The sequence below is a fragment of the Mercenaria mercenaria genome, chromosome 4 (genome assembly GCF_021730395.1).
Source record: "Mercenaria mercenaria strain notata chromosome 4, MADL_Memer_1, whole genome shotgun sequence".
NCBI lineage: Eukaryota > Metazoa > Mollusca > Bivalvia > Venerida > Veneridae > Mercenaria > Mercenaria mercenaria.
Genome location: NC_069364.1, coordinates 55,725,721 through 55,750,812, shown reverse-complemented (window position 1 = coordinate 55,750,812; position 25,092 = coordinate 55,725,721). Strand labels below are relative to the sequence as shown.

Here is a 25,092-nt window from a genome sequence, read left to right as displayed (position 1 = left end):
AACACTGGCTAGGTTAACTGCCAGCTGTTACATGACTGAAATACTGTTGAAAAATGGCGTTAAACCCAAAACAAACAAGATAATTTATTATGGCCTAACTAAGAAATCTATAAAAATTAATCCTACATGAATATTAATGATTTTGTGGTATCATATTTTATTTTAAATAAAAAGTGGTATATATAAGAAGTGTAAGCATCTAGTTTTGTTTTCAGTCAATTTCTAAATTTTCAAAATGAATAAAGATTGTGTGAATTTATTTTATATTTCAGGAAGCCATAATAGGATTGCAAGTTTCTCAGGGAGGTGAAAGTTATGAGGGTTTAGCAGTGAGTCGCTTTGAGCCATTGAATAATTCGTTAGAGTAAGTCTTCAGAAATGTATATTTCTTCTCAAATATTGAATGAGTAAGGAGAGCTTTCCTCTTCCCCATTTCATCAAAGTTGCATGTTAAATTAAAAGTATCAGTATTATGATAGGACTTTATCACAATAACAGAGGTCTCCAGTTTGTAGAGCACTGTTCTGCTGTGCCAAAAAGTCATAAAATCTGTATTGCATTTTAAATACAAGTTTAATGAAAATATGGTCAGTCCATAGAAGGCATAACATTGAACACAAAAGTGCTTAAAATGTGCAAATCTGCTTCATTTACCTCTGTTTTGTTTTCTTATACTGATTTTTAGCTCCACTATTCGGAGAATAGGGATTCTACTCACCCTGGCACCAGCGTGTCACTTTCTTGGTTAAACTTTATCAACAACCTTTGTTTTTCTGTCATGTCCTTGTTGCTATTGCTTATACCTAACTGTAAACATAAACATTGTCCAGCATACAAACATTACACCTAAGGTCAATAGTTGTTATACTTTGAATTATTTTCATGTTAATTTTTTTTAAGCTTTGTTTATCCACATATCTTTGGCACTTTAAAAGATAATGACTTTGAATTGAAAACATTTCTGTATAATCATCATCTGCATTTATGATTACAATCCCCATAACTCTAATTGTATTTTTAACAGAATTATGCCCCTTACATACTTCAAGTTTTTTTGCAATCTTTGCTTTCTGGATATAACTTTAGTACAATATAAGATAATGACTTGAAACTTAAAATGTATCTTTAGCATCATCATCTGCATGTAGTAACAATCCACATAACTCTGATTTGTATTTTTACCAAATTATACCCCTTTCATACCTAAATATTTTGACAAACTTTGTTTTCTGGACATTACTGTGGTACTAAATGACTTGAAACTCAAAACATATCTTTACCATCATCATCTGCATATGTGGTAACAATTCTAATAACTCTAATTAGTGTTCTTGACAGAATTATGCCCCTTGATGTAACTTCCTTTTAAAGTAGATATCTCTTATTCAGACATAAATTCATTTTAATGCAAATCACTGAATAGTCATAAGGAAAGCTCTTGTTTACTGAAATTATTATCTGTTCTGCCTTTTTCCACCAGTTAGGGTTCTAGCAGGACTAAGATCACATGTCATGTTCGAAATGCCTTAAGTCATTGAGGTGTATGTCTGACATTGATTATTCTTGATTGAGAAAGGAATATACGTTTAACAACCTAATATACACAGTTGTGTTTGATAAGGGCTTTCAGAACAATGCTACATACTCGCTCAATCTCTAATGTATGTCTTTTTCAGCTGTAATAACCAATAAACTAGTGACATCTTCTGATGAAAAATGCATGACATAAACTTAAGTAGAATTTCTTAGCACTGACTTTAAACACCTGACAATGTATGTTTTTAGCTCACCTATCATGTAGTGACAAGGTAAGCTTTTTTGATCACTCTACGTCTGTCTGTCCTCCATCCACAATTTTTGTGAACACAATAGAGACCACATTTTGCAATCAATGTTTAGCTGACCAGTCACGTAGTGACAAGTTGAGCTTAAGTGTTCGCCTTTGTCTGTCATCCATTGGCGTCTGTCCACAATTTCTTGTGAACACAATAGAGACCACTTTTTATGCCCCCGAAGGGAGGCATATAGTTTTTGAACCGTCTGTCGGTCTGTCGGTCTGTCCGCAATTTTCGTGTCCGGTCCATATCTTTGTCATCGATGGATGGATTTTCAAATAACTTGGCATGAATGTGTACCACAGTAAGACGACGTGCAGTGCGCAAGACCCAGGTCCGTAGCTCAAAGGTCAAGGTCACACTTAGACGTTAAAGGATAGTGCATTGATGGGCGTGTCCGGTCCATATCTTTGTCATCGATGGATGGATTTTCAAATAACTATGCATGAATGTGTACTACAGTAAGACGACGTGCAGTGCGCAAGACCCAGGTCCGTAGCTCAAAGGTCAAGGTCACACTTAGACGTTAAAGGATAGTGCATTGATGGGCGTGTCCGGTCCATATCTTTGTCATCGATGGATGGATTTTCAAATAACTTGGCATGCATGTGTACCACAGTAAGACGACGTGCAGTGCGCAAGACCCAGGTCCGTAGCTCAAAGGTCAAGGTCACACTTAGACGTTAAAGGATAGTGCATTGATGGGCGTGTCCGGTCCATATCTTTGTCATCGATGGATGGATTTTCAAATAACTTGGCATGAATGTGTACCACAATAAGACGACGTGTCACACGCAAGACCCAGGTCCGTGGCTCAAAGGTCAAGGTCACACTTAGACGTTAAAGATCATTTTTCATGATAGTGCATTGATGGGCATGTCCAGACCATATCTTTGTCATTCATGCATGGATTTTAAGATAACTATGCATGAATGTGTGACACAGTAAGACGATGTGTCGCACGCAAGACCCAGCTCCGTAGGTCAAAGGTCCTAAACTCTAACATCGGCCATAACTATTCATTCAAAGTGCCATCGGGGGCATGTGTCATCCTACGGAGACAGCTGTTGTTGCAATTGATTTTAATTAAACTTGATCAGAACTTGTAATGGCATAATACAGTTGAATATCGGTACCTTGATATCAGTTAGCTAGATACCACGGTTAGCACGATGTGTTTTGGTCGGTATTGATTTTTCTTTATATATTTTAATGGTATTATTTATCATTACCTCGATATTATTAGCTCGATATTTTGTTTAGGTCATTGGAATTTTTCAGTCCTGTCAGTTTACCTGTACAATTTTTACACCTGGTTTTGTCGATATCGCAGATTGTCAAAAAAATATCCGTGTTATTTGTAAGGTATGAAAATCAACCTATTGCTGTCCAGTGATGTATTAATTTTAATAAGGTTAGTTTGTGTGTTTGTTTTGTTTGTTATTTAGTTTTTATTTCAATTTATATGTGTATTTCTCAATAATTAGTGCAAAACAATGTGCAAGCAGTCAAGCTGTTTTCCAATATAACAATAATAATATAATTAATTTTCTCGAAATATTTTTCTGTTTTGACGGAGTAAACATCTGCCATTTTTGATTGAGTAACAATATGCATATTTAACTGGCAATTTTTATACGCCCGTTTGAAAAACAGGACGTATTATGGGAACACCCCTGACAGGCGGGCAGCGTCCACAGACTTTGTCTGGAGCATATTTTCTTCATACATGGAGGGATATTGATGAAACATGGCACAATTGTTCACCATCATGAGACAGAGTGCCATGCGCAAGAACCAGGTCCCTAGGTCTAAGGTCAAGGTAAAGGTCAAATTCAAGAATGACTTTGTCCAGAGCATATCTTCTTTATGCATGGAGGGATTTTGATGAAACTTGGCACATTTGTTCACCATCATGAGACGGAGTGTCATGCGCAAGAACCAGGTCCCTAGATCTAAGGTCAAGGTCACACTTGGAGGTCAAAGTATACAAAAATGAAAACTTTGTCCGAACCATATTTTCTTCTTGCATGGAGAGATTTTGATGTTACTTGGCACAATTGAACACCATCATGACATGCACAGGTCCCTCCTTTAGAATTACTTCCCTTTGTTGTTACTATAAATAGGTTATATGGCAACTTTTTCATTACTAGTCATAGGGAAAAATCAAGACCACTTTTCTGTAGTACAACATGCATATTACATCCAATGTTGAGGTGTATTTTGACAAATTTGCAAATACATGTGCTATTTGCTAGTTTGCTGCGACAGGTGTATATTGTGACATTCTTGCACTCTTGTTCATTATTGAAACACATTCAAATGGCTACTCAACCAGTATCATTACTGCTGCATTCAGACTTTAGGGAGGGACCAAGTAAGCAACAAGGTGAATACCTAGTTACTTTAGCGAGCATGCTGTTCATGGAGAAAGGCCAGGTAAACATATCTTAAAAGTTGTATAAACTAATTAAAATGTTTCGAGGGTTCAACGCAATAAGGGCATATCTACATATAGTTATTATATGTGGATACGCCCTTATTGCGTTGAACCCTCGGTTTGTCAATAAAATTAAGGTCGTATTTAGGTTTTATATTATTCCCTTCCCCTTTCAGACCCTCTTAAAGAAGCATGAGATGTAATGACAATATAGACGTCTTATACAGATACAAAAAAGTAGTCCTAGATAGACAATATCATTGCGTCGAACTTCGGATAAGTCGATGCAATTTTTGCAGTCCCTTGAATATCGAGGTAATGGTATTTGTCTGTATCTTGTTTGCTTTTAAAAACTGACTAGATCCCAGGATATGTTTCATGGCCCCTAAAAGGTCCAAAATTTGCTATTTTGGCTTTTGCAGCCATGTAGAGACTTCATTTATGGTTTTATTTGATACAAATTTTAACTTGTAAAATATCTTTAACTACAGAAGATCTTGGATTCCTTGATGAATCTGTCAGATCCAATCAAAAGTTTCAGACCTTTGGCCTCTGATTGACCCCTGAAACAGTCAAAATTCCAAGGTCAAGTTTAACAGGTGAGCGATATAGGGTCATCATGACCCTCTTGTTTATGCCTTCTAAAATAGAGTACATGAAGATTTTTTGCCTTATAATCATATCTACTTAACAGAGTTAAGGAAGGGATATAATGAAGTTACAATGTTGGTGTGTGCATTGGTGCATTCATGATGACAAATGGAACAGTGGGTGGATTTAGTTCATTTTTGTCGAGGCCGTAAGGGAGCGAAGACATAGTTGCCAAATGGCTGTTCGGTGTGTGTGCCTGCGTCCGTCTGGATTTCTTTGTCCGGACCATAAGTTTGTCATTGAATTTGGGATTTTAAAATAGGCACATTTGTTCACCACCATGAGACGGCATGTCAGGTGCAACACCAATGTCAATATCTTTAAGGTCAATGTCACACTAAATGTTTAAAGGTCAAATATGGCTATAATTGACCTTGTCCGGACAATAACTGTGGTATTGAATGTGGGATTATAGAATAACCTGGCATAATTGTTTACTACCATGAGATGGTGTTTTGTGTGCTACACTGGCGTCAGCATCATAAAGGTCAAGGTCACACTTGGAGTTTTAAAGTCAGATATGGCTATAATTGACCTTGTCCGGATAACTTTGTCATTGATTGTGGGATTTTAAAATAACTTTGCACAATTGTTTACCACCATAAGACAGCATGTTATGTGCAAAACCCGTGTCAATATCTTAAAGGTTAAGGACACACTTGGAGTTTAAAGGTCAAATATGGCTATAATTGACCTTGTCTGGACAATAACTTCGTCATTGAATGTGGGATTATAAAATAACCTGGCACAATTGTTTTATTTGGCACAAATGTTTTTTGATGTGCAACTCCAAGTCCTTGTGACAGCTGGTAGGCTCAACATATTGCCCTTGGGCATCTCGTTTGTACATTTGCATAGACATATTTGTCAGGCACTCTCAAAGTTTTTCAAACTTTTTCTTTTGACTGATATTATTAGGGGCTGTCAGAGCTAAAAATAGAAAAAGCCTTTAAATGACTTCTTCTCCTGAACCATTGGATTGATACATGTACTTACCAAACCTGGTCAGTAGTAGCCTTGTAAGATCCTCTCATATTTGTTCAGGTGGTTCCCCTTGACTGTGCGTCTAGGTCTAATAAAAGAACAAACCTTTAAACAGTTATTTTTCATGAACTATTAATTATTTACAGTAATACAGAAGTTTCCCCAGGGAAGCGAAAATATCCAGACAGAGATGGAAGTGATGATAGAATAACTAGACAAAGAACATCAGAAAATGGAAATCAGTCTGTAACAAAATCATTTAGCAATGACAAAACTCCGCTTCAAAGTAGAAGTTACACAATTTCAGGAACTGGTTATGCTGAATTGAACCAGTCACCAGTTTATAACGGTACACCTGGTCTAGTCAGTAATACTGTACATACCACTTGTGTAGAACTTTCAAGCCCAGCTCAAACAGGAACAAAGTCTTGTACATACAAAACTGCTTTAAATTTTGACAATGCCAGTCCCAATTTGAACAATGCCAATCCTGCCACAAACAGTGTTGATCAGTCTGTGAGATCTGGACAGACTGGTAATGTTCCAAATGGATACATCAAGATGGAAGCAGAAACTGACAAAAATCCAGATGAAGAAGAATTGGAGAAAATGTTATCTGAGATGGATCAAGTTTTAAATGGAAACTTACCAAATGAATCTGATAAGAAAAAGGTATTCCAGCATAAAGCATCTCAAACTGGTCCTATTGAAGTGGAACGGTTGAAGTTATGCCCAACAGAACAGAGGCAGCAATTACTAGTGAAGACCAAGGAACTTGATGAATTGAGAAGAAATGTTTTGACATTAATGAAAATGCTTCAGCCTGATTATGAATATGGACCTCCTGAGAATGTTGACAAGGTAATAAAGGAGTTTATTAAGTAAAAAAATAAGCAAAACAATCCCAGTTGAAGGTCTGACTGCTAAAGAAAAACAGAAACTGTATGATTCAGTTAAATATATATAGACTGAAAACTAATACTTGTATCAGCCTTACCTTTTAATAATTGTTGTAATTGATGTGATGAAATAGTATAGTAATAAATTAAGGCTTTTATTTGACCAAATTAAATGTTTTTTGGGGATACTTTCCAATTCAGTTTCCCTCTATTTTGACAAACATTTTTGAACAGTTGCTTATATTTGCCATGTTCAGATACATGTGGAAATAGACAGGTTGTTGTGTTTCTTGTTTAAAACTCGTGCATTAACTTAGATCAGTTTTATGAATCACTTAAAGTCACTAGTGATGTGTTCAGAAACTCTTGAAGTCTTTCTTGGATTTTTTTAGCTCACCTGAGCAATGCTCAGGTGAGTTTTTCTGATCGCTCGATGTCCGGCGTCTGTCGTCCGTCGTCTGTCGTCTGTCGTCCGTCGTCTGTCAACATTTAGCTTGTGTATGCAATAGAGGCTGTATTTTTCAATTAATCTTCATGAATATTGGTCAGAATGATAACCTTGATGAAATCTAGGCCGAGTTCGAAAATGGGTCATCTCGGGTCAAAAACTAGGTCACTAGGTCAAATCAAAGAAAAACCTTGTGTATGCGATAGAGGCTGTATTTTTCATTTAATCTTCATGAGTGTTGGTCAGAATGATAACTTTGATGAAATCTAGGCCGAGTTCGAAAATGGGTCATCTCGGGTCAAAAACTAGGTCACTAGGTCAAATCAAAGAAAAACCTTGTGTATGCGATAGAGGCGGTATTTTTCAATTAATCTTCATGAATATTGGTCAGAGTGATAACCTTGATGAAACCTAAGCCGAGTTCGAAAATGGGTCATCTCGGGTCAAAAACTAGGTCACTAGGTCAAATCAAAGAAAAACCTTGTGTATGCGATAGAGGCTGTATTTTTCAATTCTTCTTCATGAATATTGGTCAGAATGATAACCTTGATGAAATCTAGGCCGAGTTCGAAAATGGGTCATCTCGGGTCAAAAACTAGGTCACTAGGTCAAATCAAAGAAAAACCTTGTGTATGCGATAGAGGCTGTATTTTTCAATTGATCTTCATGAATTTTGGTCAGAATGATTGCCTTGATGAAATCTAGGCTGAGTTCGAAAATGGGTCATCTCGGATCAAAAACTAGGTCACTAGATCAAATCAAAGAAAAACCTTGTGTATGCGATAGAGGCTGTATTTTTCAATTGATCTTCATGAATTTTGGTCAGAATGATTGCCTTGATGAAATGTATGCCGAGCTTGAAAATGGGTCATCTTGGGTCAAAAACTAGGTCACTAGGTCATATCACGTAAAAACCTTGTGTATGCGATAGAGGCTGTATTTTTCAATTGATCTTCATGAATTTTGGTCAGAATGATTACCTTGATGAAATTTAGACCAAGTTTGAAAATTGGTCATCTCGGGTCAAAAACTAGGTCACTAGGTCAAATCAAAGAAAAACCTTGTGTATGCAATAGAGGCGGTATTTTTCAACTGATCTTCATGAAATTTAGCCAGAATGATAACCTTGATAAAATCTAGGCCGAGTTCGAAAATGGGTCATCTGGGGTAAAAAACTAGGTCACTAGGTCAAATCGAAGAAAAACATTGTGTATGCAATAGAGGATGTATTTTTCAATTGATCTTCATGAAATTTGGTCAGAGTGATTGCCTTGATGAAATCTAGGTCGATTTTGAATATGGGTTATCTGAGGTCAAAAATTAGGTCACTAGGTGAAATTAAAGAAAAATCTTGTGTATGCGATAGAGACTGTTTTTTTCAATTGATTTTTATGAAATTTGGTCAGGTTGATTGCCTTAATGAAATCTAGGTCGAATTTGAATATGGGTCATCTGAGGTCAAAAACTAGGTCACTTGGTCAAATCAAAGAAAAAACATCTGTATGTGATAGAGGCTGTATTTTTCAGTTGATCTTCATGAATTTTGGTCAGAATGATTGCCTTGATAAAATCTAGGTCGAGTTTGAACATGGGTCATCTAGGGTCAAAAACTAGGTCATATCTAAGAAAATGCTTGTTTTATCGCAAGAGACCAATTTTTTGGTCCAATCTTAATGAAAAATTGGTCAGAATATTTGTTTCCATGAAATCACTAGGTCAAACATGTTTTACACTGTTATGGAGTGTTTCTTAGGTGAGCGACCTAGGGCCATCTTGGCCCTCTTGTTTTGCAAATTTTGATAGTATCTTTGACTTATAGAAATACTAAATGTTTAAAATATCCTGTTGTGCCTTTTGAAAGTATCTGTTAGTAGACAAAAATGTTGGACTTAGAGGAACAGTTAGATTGTTTTTGTTTTGTTCAAGAACATATTTCTATTGTTGACAATGTAACTAATGTTGTGTTAAAGAAAACTGTTTGTTTTTATTTGAATTTTGTTTCTGTTTAATAGTTAATGTTATTGTGATGACTCATATGTTCATACTTTTACATAAATATTATGATTGTGTTATAGAACAATCAAAAAAATGAAAAAGCTGTTTTATATAGCAGTTAATGCCTGTCTTAAATGGATGCCTGGTAACCATAGGCTTATATTTATTAAAAGACACGGTCTTACAGGAATACCTAGTAATCACAAGATTATTATTCAAACAAGACACAGTCTTACAGGTATACCTTGTAATTGCAGGATTATTGTTCAAACAAGACACAGTCTTACAGGTACACCTTGTAATTGCAGGATTATTGTTCAAACAAGACACGGTCTTACAGGTATACCTTGTAATTGCAGGATTATTGTTCAAACAAGACACAGTCTTACAGGTAAACCTTGTAATCACAAGGTTATTGTTACGACAAGACACCGTCTTAAAGGTATACATTGTAATCACAAGGTTATTGTTACGACAAGACACCGTCTTACAGGTACACCTTATAATCACAAGAGTATTGTTAAGAAAAGACACTGTCTTACAGGTAAATCTAGTTATTAAACATTATTATTGTTCAAAAATGACACAGTCTTACAGGTTTACCTTGTAATCACAAGATTATTGTTACGACAAGACACTGTCTTACAGGTTAACCTTGAAATCACAAGATTATAGTAAAAACAAGACACTGTCATATAGGTATGCCTTGTACTCACAATATTATTGTAACAAGACACTGTCATACAGATTATACCTTGTAATTACAGGATTATTGTAACAAGACACTGTCATACAGGTATACCTTGTAATCCTGTAAGGATTATTGGTACAACAAGACACTGTCTTAAAATCGTATATCATATCTATAAAAAATGGTTCAGAGGAACAAAAGACAATCATTAATCGATAATCATTCATCAACTTGCTCAAGAATTTTGTTATGTCTTTGTTACAAATTTGTAGTGGCATCTTTACTAAAGGTGACTCTGAATAAATAACTGAAACCTATTACGAAAGGGGTTTTTTCCCTATATATATGTAGACATTGTACATAATTATATATGTATTATTTGTTTTAGACCATATGTTAATTAAGTTATTAGTACCTTTTATTTCTTAATTTGGAAGCATCTTTAACTTTATTTATTATGTCTCCAACCACACAGTGGTGTGGGAGACATATTGATTTACTCCAGTCTGTGTCTGTCTGTCTCTGTCTGTCTGTCACAAAGCTTGTCCGCACTCGTCCAACATTTCTCATCAGATCTTCACCAAACTTGAACAAAATGTGTTTGACCATAAGACCTCGGCCAAGATTGATAACTAGCCAAATCCGCCCAGGCACTTTTGAATTATGGCCCTTGAATTACTGATTTAGTCCATTTGTCCAAGCCGTCTAATTTGGTCCATTCATCTAATCCATCTAGAGAAACTGGACATTTTTCATAGGGGCAGTTGTGGGAGACATGCGCTTTTCTAAAAAAGCATCTCTAGTGTTGTTTTGAATTGGCAGCTCAATTTATGTCCAAATAAAATTGTCGCAATTATTACATAATTTTCAGTAGAGTAAAGAACACTTTTTTTTCCATTTTTCCATTTTTCAATTCTTTTTTTTTTTTAAATCTTATGCATGATTGCATATTATGCTACTGTGACAGTACAAATACAAGTTTATGGACTGAGCAGTCGTTTAAAGGAACTGAGGTACATACATGTAATTGCTTTTTCATGCATGTCAGCCAACGTCCTGTAATATTTATTAAATGAAATGAAGATCAGGTTTATTATATTCATGAAGTCTGAAAATGATAATAAGATGGTGTTGTGAAAAAAGCGTAAAACACACTCTTGATCACATTGTGCAGTTTTAAAGACAAGATGGCAAAATAAATGAAGAAGGAAATATCACAAGTGAGGTTTCATATTGTGGTATTTATATTAAATCTATTTTTCAATATATGCATTATCATAGGTGTAAATGCAGTGATAAAAAGTCTTATTACATACTCGTTTCTATTCCCCGTTAAGTTACACTGGTACCGGAAACGTCAATATTTTTCCATATACTGACGCCTGAATTTCATATCGGGTGCGTGACGTAATTCAGTGTGTGCTGTTGCACTATTTTCTTCTATTTAGTTCAGTATTGTCAATCCTATTCAGGCTATTGAACAAATTTATGGTACTTACATTATATTTATACGTGTAGATGAGTATGTAATAAAAAGGTTATTATCTTTGCATTGGGAAATATGCACTCATTCTTCAGCGGAAGAATATTGCGCTCCTAAAGTCGTGCAATATTTTCGCTGAAGAACGAGTGCATATTTCCCGATACAAAGCTAATAACCTATAAATATTGAATTAAGATGGAGCTAAAACTCACTGAACTATAGCTGTGACATTTTATACAATTTAAGACCTTGACACAAGGAAATATACCTTTGAAACCTATGTGTGTTGCTAACCTGACCATTTAAGTACCATACATAACATACCACTAAATGTGTTTGCAAACTTAACCTAAATTGTATTCTTTACATAGGCTACTATCCAATCAATTGTGTGTGAACAGACTTCCAATTTGTAAATATAGTTGTAGTATTTTATATTATACATGTTAATGAAGTTTTGTGTTTAGAGATATTTTATTTTTTTAGTGTTGTATTTAGAGATTATTTCATATTCTTTGTTTTGTATTTAGAGATTATTGTATATTTTGAATGAAAGGAATAGAGCTTTTTGTGCCCAGAACATTTTCACCAACAGTCATCAAATGTAGTAGGATTGGTGTTCAGCATGTAGAGTTATGCACCTGGAGTTTTAATTGGGATTTCACAGAACCAGACTAGAGTTATGCCCTTGATATAGTCGACAGTAAGCATACAGTCACAGAAAGTTCGCAACTAGTGACCTGTGGACACGCATCAAGTTACTATTTTGTTTGTCAGACATAAGGATATGGTGATCATCTTGATAAGCTATTTGATTTGTAACTAAGTAGCACTGTCAGAGCGTCAGCGTCCTTCTGCGTCCGCACTTTGGTCAAAGTTTTGATGCACTTTCTCTTTATCTTTGTTATTACTTGATGGATTTACTTCAAACTTAAAAAAGTTGTTCCTCATCATCATCCAGATCTTATGGCACAAAGTTCATAACTGTGGCATCAATATTTCATGAATTATCCACCTTTTTACTTAGAATTCCAGGTTAGAGTTTTGGTGCACTTTCACTTTATCTCAGTTATTACTAAATGGATTTGATTCAAACTTGAAATAGTTGTTCAACATCATCACTCACGTCATATGACACAAAGACCATAACTCTTGCAAAATTGGTCAGAATGTTCAACTTGATGATATCTAGGTCAAGTTCGAAACTGGGTCACGTCCCGTCAAAAACTAGGTCAGTAGGTCTAAAAATAGAAAAACCTTGTGACCTCTCTAGAGGCCATATTTTTCACAAGATCTTCATGAAAATTGGTCAGAACGTTCACCTTGATGATGTCTAGGCCAAGTTTGAAACTGGGTCACATGCCTTCAAAAACTAGGTCAGTAGGTCAAATAATAGAAAAACCTTGTGACCTCTCTAAAGGCCAAATTTTTAAAGGGATCTGTATGAAAGTTGGTCTGAATGTTCATCTTGATGATATCTAGGTCAAGTTTGAAACTGGGTCACGTGCGGTCAAAAACTAGGTCAGTAGATCTAAAAATAGAAAAACGTTGTGACTTCTCTAGAGGCCATATATTTCATGAGATCTTCATGAAAATTGGTCAGAATGTTCACCTTGATGATATCTAGGTCAGGTTCGAAAGTGGGTCACATGCCTTCAAAAACTAGGTCAGTAGGTCAAATAATAGAAAAACCTTGTGACCTCTCTAGAGGCCATATTTTTCATGGGATCAGTTTGAAAGTTGGTCTGAATGTTCATCTTGATGATATCTAGGTCAAATTTGAAAGTGGGTCACGTGCCTTCAAAAACTAGGTCAGTAGGTCAAATAATAGAAAAACCTTGTGACCACTCTAAAGGCCATATTTTTCATGGGATCTGTATGAAAGTTGGTCTGAATGTTCATCTTGATGATATCTAGGTCAAGTTCGAAACGGGGTCATGTGCGGTCAAAAACTAGGTCAGTAGGTCTAAAAATAGAAAAACCTTGTGACCTCTTTAGAGGCCACACTTGTGAATGGATCTCCATAAAAATTGGTCAGAATGTTCAACTTGATGATATCTAGGTCAAGTTTGAAACTGGGTCAAGTGCCATATAAAAGTAGGTCAGTAGGTCAAATAATAAAAAAAACTTGTGACCTCTCTAAAGACCATTCTTTTCATGGGATCTGTATGAAAGTTGGTCTGAATGTTCATCTTGATGACATCTATGTCAAGTTTAAAACTGGGTCAACTGCGGTCAAAAACTAGGTCAGTAGATCTAAAATTATTAAAATCTTTTGACCTCTCTAGAGGCCATATTTTTCAATGGACCTTCATGAAAATTGATCTGAATGTTCACCTTGATGATATCTAGATCAGTTTTGAAACTGGGTCAAGTGCGGTCAAAAACTAGGCCAGTAGGTATAAAAATAGAAAAACTTTGTGACCTCTCTAGAGGCCATATTTTTCATGAGATCTTCGTGAAAATTAGTGAGAATGTTCACCTTGATGATATCTAGGTAAAGTTCAAAACAGGGTCACGTACCTTTGAAAACTAGGACAATAGGTCAAATAATAGAAAAACCTTGTGACCTCTCTAGAGACCATATTTTTCAATGGATCTTCATGAAAATTGGTCAGAATTTTTATCTTGATAATATCTAGGTCAAGTTCAAAACTGGGTCACATGAGCTCAAAAACTAGGTCACTATGTCATATAATAGAAAAAACGACGTCTTACTCAAAACTGGGTCATGTGGGAAGAGGTGTTCATGAATTATGCACCTTTTACTTTGAGTTAAAGTTTAATTTTGATGCACTTTCACTATATCTCAAGTTATCATAAAATGGATTTGATGCAACATGACACATTAGGTGGTCACTGTTGCACCAATATTTCATGAATTATGCTCCCTTTTTGCTAAGAATTATACTTGATATTTAATGTTTTGATACACTTGATCCTTATCTCTCTTATTACTTAATACTTTTGACACAGACTCAAGCTATTATCCAACATTTTATCCATGTCGGAGTCATTAAACATCCAGGTGACAGCTCCAGCTTCATAAATTGTGCCCAGTTTCACTATCCAGCAGCGAATAGTCCAGCGCACTGTCTCCTGTGGCAGCTCTTGTTTTGCGCTAATCTGTCACATAGTGACAGGATGAGCTTTTTTAATCGCATTTTATTGTGTGTTTATTTTTAGTTTCTGATGGTCTACAAGGGTATAATTGTTTTTGTTTTTAGCTCATCTGATTTTTTGAAAAAAAATGATGAGTTATTGTCATCACTTGAGGGGTTGTCGACGTCGGCGTCGGCGTTGCCTGGTTAAGTTTTATGTTTAGGTCAGCTTTTCTCCTAAACTATCAAAGCTATTGCTTTGAAACTTGGAATACTTGTTCACCATCATAAGCTGACCCTCTATAGCAAGAAACATAACTCCATCTTGCTTTTTGCAAGATTTATGGCCCCTTTTGTACTTAGAAAATATCAGATTTCTTGGTTAAGTTTTATGTTTAGGTCAACTTTTCACCCAAACTGTCAAAGCTATTGCTTTGAAACTTGGAATACTTGTTCACCATCATAAGCTGACCCTGTACAGCAAGAAACATAACTCCATCTTGCTTTTTGCAAGATTTATTGCCCCTTTTGGACTTAGAAAATCAGTTTTCTTGGTTAAGTTTTATGTTTAGGTCAGCTTTTATCCTAAACTATCAAAGCTATTGCTTTAAAACTTGCAACACTTGTTCACCATCATAAGTTGACCCTGTACAGCAGGAAACATAACTCCATCCTGCTTTTTGCAAGATTTATGGCCCCTTTTGGACTTAGAAAATATCAGATTTCTTGGTTAAGTTTTATGTTTAGGTCAACTTTTTCTCTTAAACTATCAAAGCTATTGCTTTGAAACTTGCAACACTTGTTCACCATCATAAGCTGACCCTGTACAGCAAGCATTGAACTCCATCCTGATTTTTGCAATAATTATTGCCCCTTTTGGACTGAGAAAATTATTTTCTTGGTTGAGTATTATGTTTAAGTCAACTTTTCTCATAAACTATCAAAGCTATTGCTTTAAAACTTGCAACAGTTTTTCACCATCATAAGTGGACACTGTACATCAAGAAACATAACTCTATCCTGCTTTTTGCAAGAATGATGGCCCTTTTTAGACTTAGAAAATCATGGGTAGGACAATATTTCTATTACACAAAAAAAATCAGATGAGCGTCAGCACCCGCAAGGCGGTGCTCTTGTTATACATTTTAACAACATACGAAAAGCTGAAGATTTCTTAATTCTTAAGTGAATTCTACCCAGATCTTCCAAAATATACAATATGCAATAAAAATGTATGACTTTGTATATCCGTAGTTATGTGTAGCTAGATATAAATTGATATATTTATACTTGACTGTATGTCATTTGTACTTATTCATTCTAATATACTGATTGTTCATATATGTAGTAATTTTATTAATTTTTATTAATTATTGACTCATGTATACTTCATACCATTCAAACATAACGTCTTAGTATGCAATAGGTTCAACTGAGATGCTTCAAAATGCTACTATTGGTAACATATTAAACTTGTTTTACCAGCCGCTGTCGTCATTCCAATTATAGTGAATTATGTCTTTATAGCCTTTATCAAAGGCCAGTATTTTTTGTGTATAAAACTTTTTAGCTCACCTGTCCAAAGTGACAAGGTGAGCTTTTGTGATCGCGTGGCGTCGTCGTCCGTCGTCCGTCGTCGTCGTGCGTCGTTCGTGCGTAAACTTTGCTTGTGACACTCTAGAGGTCACATTTTTCATGGGATCTTTATGAAAGTTGGTCAGAATGTTCACTTGATGATATCTAGTCAAGTTCGAAACTGGGTCACGTGCCATCAAAACTAGGTCAGTAGGTCTAAAATAGAAAACCTTGTGACTCTCTAGAGGCCATATTTTTCATGAATCTTCATGAAATTGGTCAGAATGTTCACCTTGATGATATCTAGGTCAAGTTCGAAACTGGGTCACGTGCCGTCAAAACTAGGTCAGTAGGTCTAAAAATAGAAAAACCTTGTGACCTTCTAGAGGCCATATTTCTCAATGGATCTTCATGAAAATTAGTCAGAATGTTCACCTTGATGATATCTAGGTCAAGTTCGAAACTGGGTCACATGCCGTCAAAAACTAGGTCAGTAGGTCTAAAAATAGAAAAACCTTGTGACCTCTCTAGAGGCCATATTTTTCATGAGATCTTCATGAAAATTGGTCAGAATGTTCACCTTGATGATATCTAGGTCAAGTTCGAAACTGGGTCACGTGCCGTCAAAAACTAGGTCAGTAGGTCTAAAAATAGAAAAACCTTGTGACCTCTCTAGAGGCCATATTTCTCAATGGATCTTCATGAAAATTGGTCAGAATGTTCACCTTGATGATATCTAGGTCAAGTTCGAAACTGGGTCACGTGCCGTCAAAAACTAGGTCAGTAGGTCTAAAAATAGAAAAACCTTGTGACCTCTCTAGAGGTCATATTTTTCAATGGATATTCATGAAAATTGGTCAGAATTTTTGATCTTGATGATATCTAGGTCACATGTGCTCAAAAACTAGGTCACTATGTCAAATAATAGAAATAATGACGTCGTACTCAGTTCAACACTGGGTCATGTGGGGATAGGTGAGCGATTCAGGACCATCATGGTCCTCTTGTTTTTCTTATGGTGCTCAGTGTACATGTGTATATACATACAAAATATAATCCGGTATAAAAAATGACTGCTTTTTTTACCTATTATGTGATTAAAGACTTTGTTTTAATACCTTTAATAGCTATGAGTTACTTTATTGTTTGTAATATGTCTCCCACTGGAGGAGACATGTTGTTTTTGCCCTGTCTGCCCATCTGTCCTTCCATCCATCCACTTTACTTTCGATAAGTAACTGGAGAACCATTTTACCTAGAACCTTCAAACTTTATAGAGTGGCATGGCTTATGGAATAGACAATCCCTATTGTTTTGGGACTCACTCCATCAAAGGTCAAGGTCACAGAGGCCTGAACATGGAAAACCATTTCCGATCAATAACTGAAAAACCACTTGACCCAGAATGTTGAAACTTCATAGGATGATTTGTCATGTAGAGTAGATGACCCCTAATGTTTTTTAGGTCACTTTAGGTCTAGGTTACAGGGCTCTGAACATGGAAAACCATTTCAGATCAATAACTTGAGAAGCACTTGACCCAGAATGTTGATACTTCATAGGATGATTGTACATGCAGAGCAGATAACTCCTGTTGATTTTGGGTTCACTCTGTTAAAGGTCAGGGTCACAGGGGATTGTTGAAACTTCATAGGATGATTGAACATACAGAGTAGATGACATCAGTTTATTTTAAAGTCGGTCTATTAAAGGTCAAAGTTACAGTGGCCTGAACATAGAAAACACTTCCCAATCAATAACTTGAGGACCACTTGACCCAGAACGTTGAAACTTCATAGGATGATTTGACATGCAGAGTAGATGACCTCTATTGATTTTGGGTGACTCAATCAAAGGTCAAGGTCATAGGGGCTGGAACATGGAAAACCATTTTCAAATTCATAACTTGAGAGCCACTAAGCCCAGAATGTTGAAACTTAATTGAATGATTGGACATGCCAAGCAGATGATCGCTAATGCAGCCAGCCATCAGTGTTTCTATGACTTTCTCTCCAGTCCCCTATTAACTTCTTGCCTATGTTACTTTGCATTTGGGGAGACATGTGCTTTTATACAAAAGCATTGTCTAGTTTTCTGTTTCAAGGGAACAGAATTACTGAATAGAAACTTTGATTATAAATTTAGGCAAATTTAGCATTCTGTTTACTCATAGATAGTAGATGTAATAAAGTTAGATTCATATATTGTTTAACAGCTCTTTTGTGATACATATTTTTGCCTAGACAAGAGTCAATTGAAAGTCCTACATTGCTTTTTAGTTTATTGGTGTGTTGAAATTTAAAACAGAACATTATGTGTATTGTCAAATTGCCTTTTCTATGTTAAATACAATATTAGTTCCTTTATTTCGATAAATCATGAAGTTTTGATTGAACTACTCGAGAAATTTAGAAACAGGACATTTGTTTTATATATAAGTAAGAAACTGTTTGTTGAAAAGTTGTTAAATGATTTCAAATAAACAAATAAATATCTTTCGCAAAAGAATGTAATAGTTAGTTAGAAAAGAGAATAGATTTGTTAAGAATAGACACTTACATTTTATAAGTAACAAAATAAACTTGTATATGAGACTTTGTTTATCTTTTAGTTGTACCCCCCCCCCCCCGACAACAAAGTTGTAAGGGGGTGTATACTGGTTTCAGGATGTCTGTCTGTCCGTAGACACAATCTTGTGCACACCATCTCTCCGCATCCCCTTGACAAAATTTAATGAAACTTCACAAAAGTGATCAGTAACAACAGTGGTTGTGCATGGGGCATGTAAGGTTCTTTCAGAAAAAAATCGCAGAGTTACGGGACTTTGTTTTTTGTTACTATACTATACATAGACACAATCTTGTGCGCACCGTGCACACCATCTCTCCGCATCCCCTTAAAAAAAATTTAATGAAACTTCACACAAGTGATCGGTAACAACAGTAGTTGTGCATGGGGCATGTAAGGTTCTTTCAGAAAAAAAAATTGCAGAGTTACGGGACTTTGTTTTTTGTTAATATTCAATATACATAGACACAATCTTGGGCGCACCATTTCTCCTCATCCCCTTGACACAATTTAATGAAACTTCACACAAGTGATCAGTAACAACAGTAGTTGTGCATGGGGCATGTTAGGTTCTTTCAGAAAATAAAATGCAGAGTTATGGGACTTTGTTTTTGTTACTATACTATATACACAGACATAATCTTGTGCACACCATCTCTCCTCATCCCCTAGACACAATTTAATGAAACTTCACACAAGTGATCAGTAACAACAGTAGTTGTGCATGGAACATGTTGGGTTCTTTCAACAACAAAAATTACAGAATTACGGGACTTTGTTTCTTGTTAACATACTATGTACATACAGTCTGCATATGCAATCTTGTGCACGCCTAATCTTCCGAGCCCTTGCACACAATTTATTGAAACTTCACACAGGTGATCAGTACCAATCCTAGTTGTGCATGGTGCATGTTACATTCTTTTAGATTAAAATATTCTGCATAGTTATGGGACTTTGCTTTTTGTTACTATACTGTATACATACAGTCTATATACATACAGTCCACATAATTATGCAATCTTATGTGCATCAAATTGCAATGTACTATGTCAGTGCATGCGGGGGTACATTCATCACCTTTAGAGATAGCTCTAGTTTACATTTCCATTTATAGAGCATTTCGTTCTTTAATGTTGAGAAGGGAAATTAAGGCGTGGTGTCCACACTTCTTTACCAATGAACATGGTTGAATAAGCAAGTGTCCTTGCAAGTTGTATGTATTTCTGGTATTTAAAGAATTAAAAGATGTGGAAGATTTGCTGGAAGCACCGAGCACAGCAAACACAGTTGGTGCCTCATATCACAAAGTAGGTTCATCACTAAAAGAAACTATAGTGGAAAGGTATAGCATACAGAAAGACATTAAAATAGGGATGGGGTAAAGAAAGATAGATGTTGCTTGGAGAGGGAAAGGGGAAAAAGATACCCAATAGGGAAATTATAATGTTAAAAAAACACAGCCTCCCCAACCTGCAGCAGTACAAGAATGGATGCACAAAAGACCAACACATGTGCATACATGCACTCAAATACGCAGTTGCCCAAAGCCACCAGAGCTAGAAATAAAACAAACAAGGGAAAAAAATGACTTTCACAATCACTTGATCTTCAACAAACTTGGTTCTAGCTTTCTTGTATGGACCTTTCTTATGTTTCTGTAGGTGGTTTTCTGTGACCACTTTTAAAGGCTACAAGATGTAAAATAGGGAAAAAACTTTTTTATCAACTTGTAAATGTATCACTTCTTCACTTAAAGGTCCATTACTAAGGGAAAGTGAGTTGGCAATTTTTTTCATAGCCAGTGCATAGACTTCTGCAAGACACTAAATAATGAAGATTGGCAGGTCAAAATTTACAGAAGGTCTTTGGAACTCAAAGAAATGTATGTGTATTATGTTGAAATTTCAATGAATCGACAGAATGACCCCCCAGGTCTTTTTAACTTTCTTCATACTTCATAGAAAAATAATTGTACATATACTGCAATTTATTTCGAATTTCTACATACCAACTTTCATTTTCCAATAAAATGAAATAGTTTCTGTGCTTTTTGAAAGAAATTAAAATGTTCACTTTCCTTAGTATTGGACCTTTAACTTAGTCTGAAGCATCACTGTATGACCTTTCAAGTTTCATCAGACGTTTCTGTTTGGGCCCCTTTTAGAGGACACAGGAGCTAAAAATAGAAATACTTCTAAATGACTTCTGATTCAACTGATGGATTTTCACTGATCTTGGTCTGTTTGGTTGTCTCTCAGATTTGTTGACCACTTCTAGAGCTAACCTTTAACATTTTTTCAAATGATACTGATTTCATCCAGACTAGTTCTTTAGCATCCTTGCATGGACTTTATCTATTTTATTCTAATGGTTTGACCGCCAGAGCTGAGGTGCATATAGCTAAAAATAGAAAAACCTTAAATTAGCTTCTCATGAACCGCTGGGTGGCTCTTCATCAGACTTGATAACCTCACCCTGCACTAACCAATAAACCGAATCGGCAGTGAAACCCCTCAAATTGTAGATGAAAATCTTAATTTCAAAGATATATCTTCAATAATAGAAAGGGAAAAACACATAAGTCACAGTAGCCGATATTAAAAAGGCTTGTAATGCGATTTGCACGCGGTTTCTACCTGCGTTGAGTACATAGGATGCGTTTTGTGAAAGCTGGGGAAACTCGTGAAATATATATCTTTCATATGTAACCTATAGTAACATTTACTCCAGATTGATTTCGCCATCCTCTCCTAAACACTAAACCGATTCGGCAGTAAAGCCCCTCAAATGGTAGATCAAAAGCTTAACACACAAATATATGTTTTCAAGGCCAGATAAGGACAAAAACTTCTATCAAAGTAGCCCGAGCTACTAGGGCTTGTATCATCGTATAAGGTCCTCATTTGCGTTGAGTCCTATACGGATGCATTTGCTTTGTAAACATTAAATTTTACTCAAATTGATACCGTCACCTGGCCTAACCAATGAACTGAATCGGCGGTGAAACCCCTCAAATTGTAAATCACAGTCTTATTTTCAAAGATATATCTTCAATTATAGAGAGGGACAAACGCATCAGTCACAGTAGGCTAGCCCGAGATTTAAAAAGGCTTGTAATACGATTTGCAAGCGGTTCCTACCTGCGTTTAGTCGTATACGGATGCGTTTTGTGAAAGCTGAAGAAATCAAAGCACTGAGAGTACTGATGGGTCGGGGTAATTCAGCTGTATTTATAATATATTTATAGCAGAGTAATCAGTCCAGGGTTCGTACAGAAATCTGGGAACTGAATTCAATGACTTTCCAAGGACAACTTGGCATTTTCAAGTACATGTACCGCGCTCTATTTTTGAGACTGTTACAGTTTTTCTTTGGTGTTGTTACTTTGAAACACATTTATCAAACTATTTAAACCATAAATATTATTCATAACTTTCGCCCATGGCACATTTTTCAATTGTTTTATTACAAACTCGGCAATGCGCTTTGTGGACGTCATTTTCCTTTCTGCACCATCTATAGCCCTTTAGCCGACTCAGTTTGAAACGGCACTTGCCATTTTGAAATCAATTGTCAGTAAATCACAACAGGAATCAGTAAAGTTTACTTTTTTACAACTCGAGTCGACATTTCAAGCACTTTCCAAGGCCCGTGCGAACCGTAAGATTTACGCCAGAAATCGGTTTATGTCTGGCATTTCCAAGATTCATGCACGCGCTGTAGGTACAAATAAAAAGCAAACCAGTTTATAAACAGATTGTAATTTGTAGCTTTGAAATATGTCAAAATATTAAACTCACAAACGAACACAAATTCGACATTATTGTATGAATCCTATTATACATAATAACTTTAACATATCTGTCTTTAGTAAATAGTATCAGTTTGGATTGTCAATTCAAAGAATTTTTTGTGTAATTCAATTTAAACAAATTTGCGAAATGAGTACCTACAATGATTTGGGAAAACCCAGTCCCGGGTTAGACTATTCACTTGCAGTGAACATTACGACAGGTAAAAAGAGCTGTCACAGGAGACAGTGCCTCCGACTATTTCGATGCTGGATAGAGAAACTGGACACATCTGAGGAAACTGGAGCTGTCACTGGAGTGTTTAATGACTCCAATGGTAGATGAAGATATTGCACAATAGCTTGAATCTGTGTCAAAAATATTAAGTATTAATTATTAAAAGAGGGAAAGATAAATTGTAAGCTTCTCAAATTTATATGTGAAAATAAAATACGTATCAGAAACCATTTGATGCTGAATATCGTGCTTGATTCTGCCTTTGCAGTCAGTGTAGATCACAATCAGCATGCACATCTGTGCAGTCTGATAATAATCAGTATGTACATCTGAACAATATGAGGGGCTTCCGTGGCCGAAAGTTACGGTCACTGACTTCAAATCACTTGCCCCTCATCGATGTGGGTTTGAGCCTCACTCGGGGCGTTGAATGCTTCATGTGAGGAAGCCATCAATCTGGCTTACGGAAGTTCGGTGGTTCTACCCAGGTGCCCGCTCGTGATGACATAATGCACGGAGGGGCACCTGAGGTCTTCCTCCACCATCAAAGCTGGAAAGTCGCCATATGACCTAAAATTTTGTCGGTGCGACGTTAAACCCAACCAAAAAAAAATCTGAACAATCTGAGCATGATCTGTACTGTTTGCCATTCAGTCAGTATCTTTTTGTTAGCATCTATTTTTACAATTAATGGAAGTCTTTCCAGATTCAAAGATGGAAATATTGATGATTTAAATTGAGCAGGGTAAGAGTAAACAGGACAACAGTGTGGAATATGACCATAGTGACATCGTGCATCTAACTCCCCTAACATGTTACAGCAGCATAAATATTAAATTTCAAAGGGTTCATGCAAATATTTCCCCCAAAATTCAACTTCATGAACTTCCTCCCAAAAACATTTCAGGGTTCAAAAACTTGAATTCAACCACTCTTTTCCTGTAATGACAGTATTATATTTCATGCAACAGCAATATAAGTCATCAGAGTACATTCTTATGAATACTCTTCATTTGCACCCAAACAAATTTGTTCTCATGCGAAAAATGTGATAATTTAACTAGTAATAATATCGTTTCCATTTTTTTAAATTTATTTTCTTTTAATTTTTTTTCGGATTCCTTTGATAACAGCTAAAACATTTCAGATTCAGAGATGTTAATTGATCACATGTTTTTCTTCGCGGGAGTGTAATAAAGCCAATAAATAAAAATGATAATACACTAGAGTAATAAAGTTTTGATGTCGATATTGTTAAAATATATATGAGAATTGGTCAAATTGACTTGTTTCTATAGAGAAAGAAAGTAGAATTTTTGATGTTTCAACAGGAAACGCTAACATGTACCGTGATTAATGCCTCTCATTTCTTTATATTATTCAACTTGTTTAAAAATTCAATATGAAAAGACACTTATGTAATATCCGTTATAATATACTTTATCAAAGTGCTGTTACGGATCTCTCGTGCAATCATACGAAAATAGAAAGTACTAGACCAACTTTACTAAATAAATAAGCACTTCTGTGAAGAAAACAAAGAATCTGCTTGTAAATGAAATTCATCTTTTAAAAGATTTTTAGGGGCCTCCGTGGCCGAGTGGTTAAGGTCGTTGACTTCAAATCACTTGCCCCTCGTCGATGTGGGTTCGAGCCTCACTCGGGGCGTTGAATTCTTCATGTGAGGAAGACATCCAGCTGGCTTACGGAAGGTCGGTGGTTCTACCCGGGTGCCCGCTCGTGATGAAATAATGCACGGAGGGGCACCTGAGGTCTTCCTCTACCATTAAAAGCTGGAAAGTCGCCATATGACCTATCGTGTCGGTGCGACGTTGTATCCAACAAAAAAAAATAAATAAAAGATTTTTGCCAAACATGCGACAGCGCCGCACTGCAAATTATGCCCGGTAGTCTGACAATACAACACTTAGTTAAAGCTTCATTCCAATATGGTGGCTTCCAGCAAATTAATTAAATCTTTATTTCCTAAGGGGTCCGTTTCTCATTACCAGACCCCTAGCCTGTATGTAATGAACTAATTCACAAGTAAGTTTACATGCTGGCTGCACATCAAATTCAGTTTTCATAAGATGAAAATATATTTTACAAACAAAGTACGTGGTTGATTAACACATATTTTGCAAACTAAGTATGTGGTTTGCAGTATAAAAACAAATTGTACATGATATATGGACACATACAACCACCACTTTTTGGTCAGTTTTGATAACAGATGAAAGTAATGTTTATCATCATGAAACGGTCTCTGAAAAAATGTGCAGCCTAGACCGGGACTCGAACATTCGGCTTACCATGCCTACGCTCTTCCAATTGAGCTACAATGGCCGAACGGTACGAGAACCGCTACACACCTTCCCGCTTATTGCA

General features: G+C 36.0%; 1 protein-coding gene across 1 annotated transcript in view; it reads left to right on the top strand.

Annotated features, from left to right (window-relative positions):
* Positions 1 to 7,196, top strand: part of LOC123524931 (MORC family CW-type zinc finger protein 3-like) — a 138,675-nt gene extending 131,479 nt beyond the window's left edge. Inside the window, exons 18-19 of the mRNA XM_053541367.1 lie at positions 273 to 364; positions 6,060 to 7,196. Coding sequence (XP_053397342.1) covers positions 273 to 364; positions 6,060 to 6,798 — 831 coding nt within the window. The 3' untranslated portion in view covers positions 6,799 to 7,196. The remainder of the gene's footprint in view (positions 1 to 272; positions 365 to 6,059) is intronic.
* Positions 7,197 to 25,092: the final 17,896 nt, after the last annotated feature.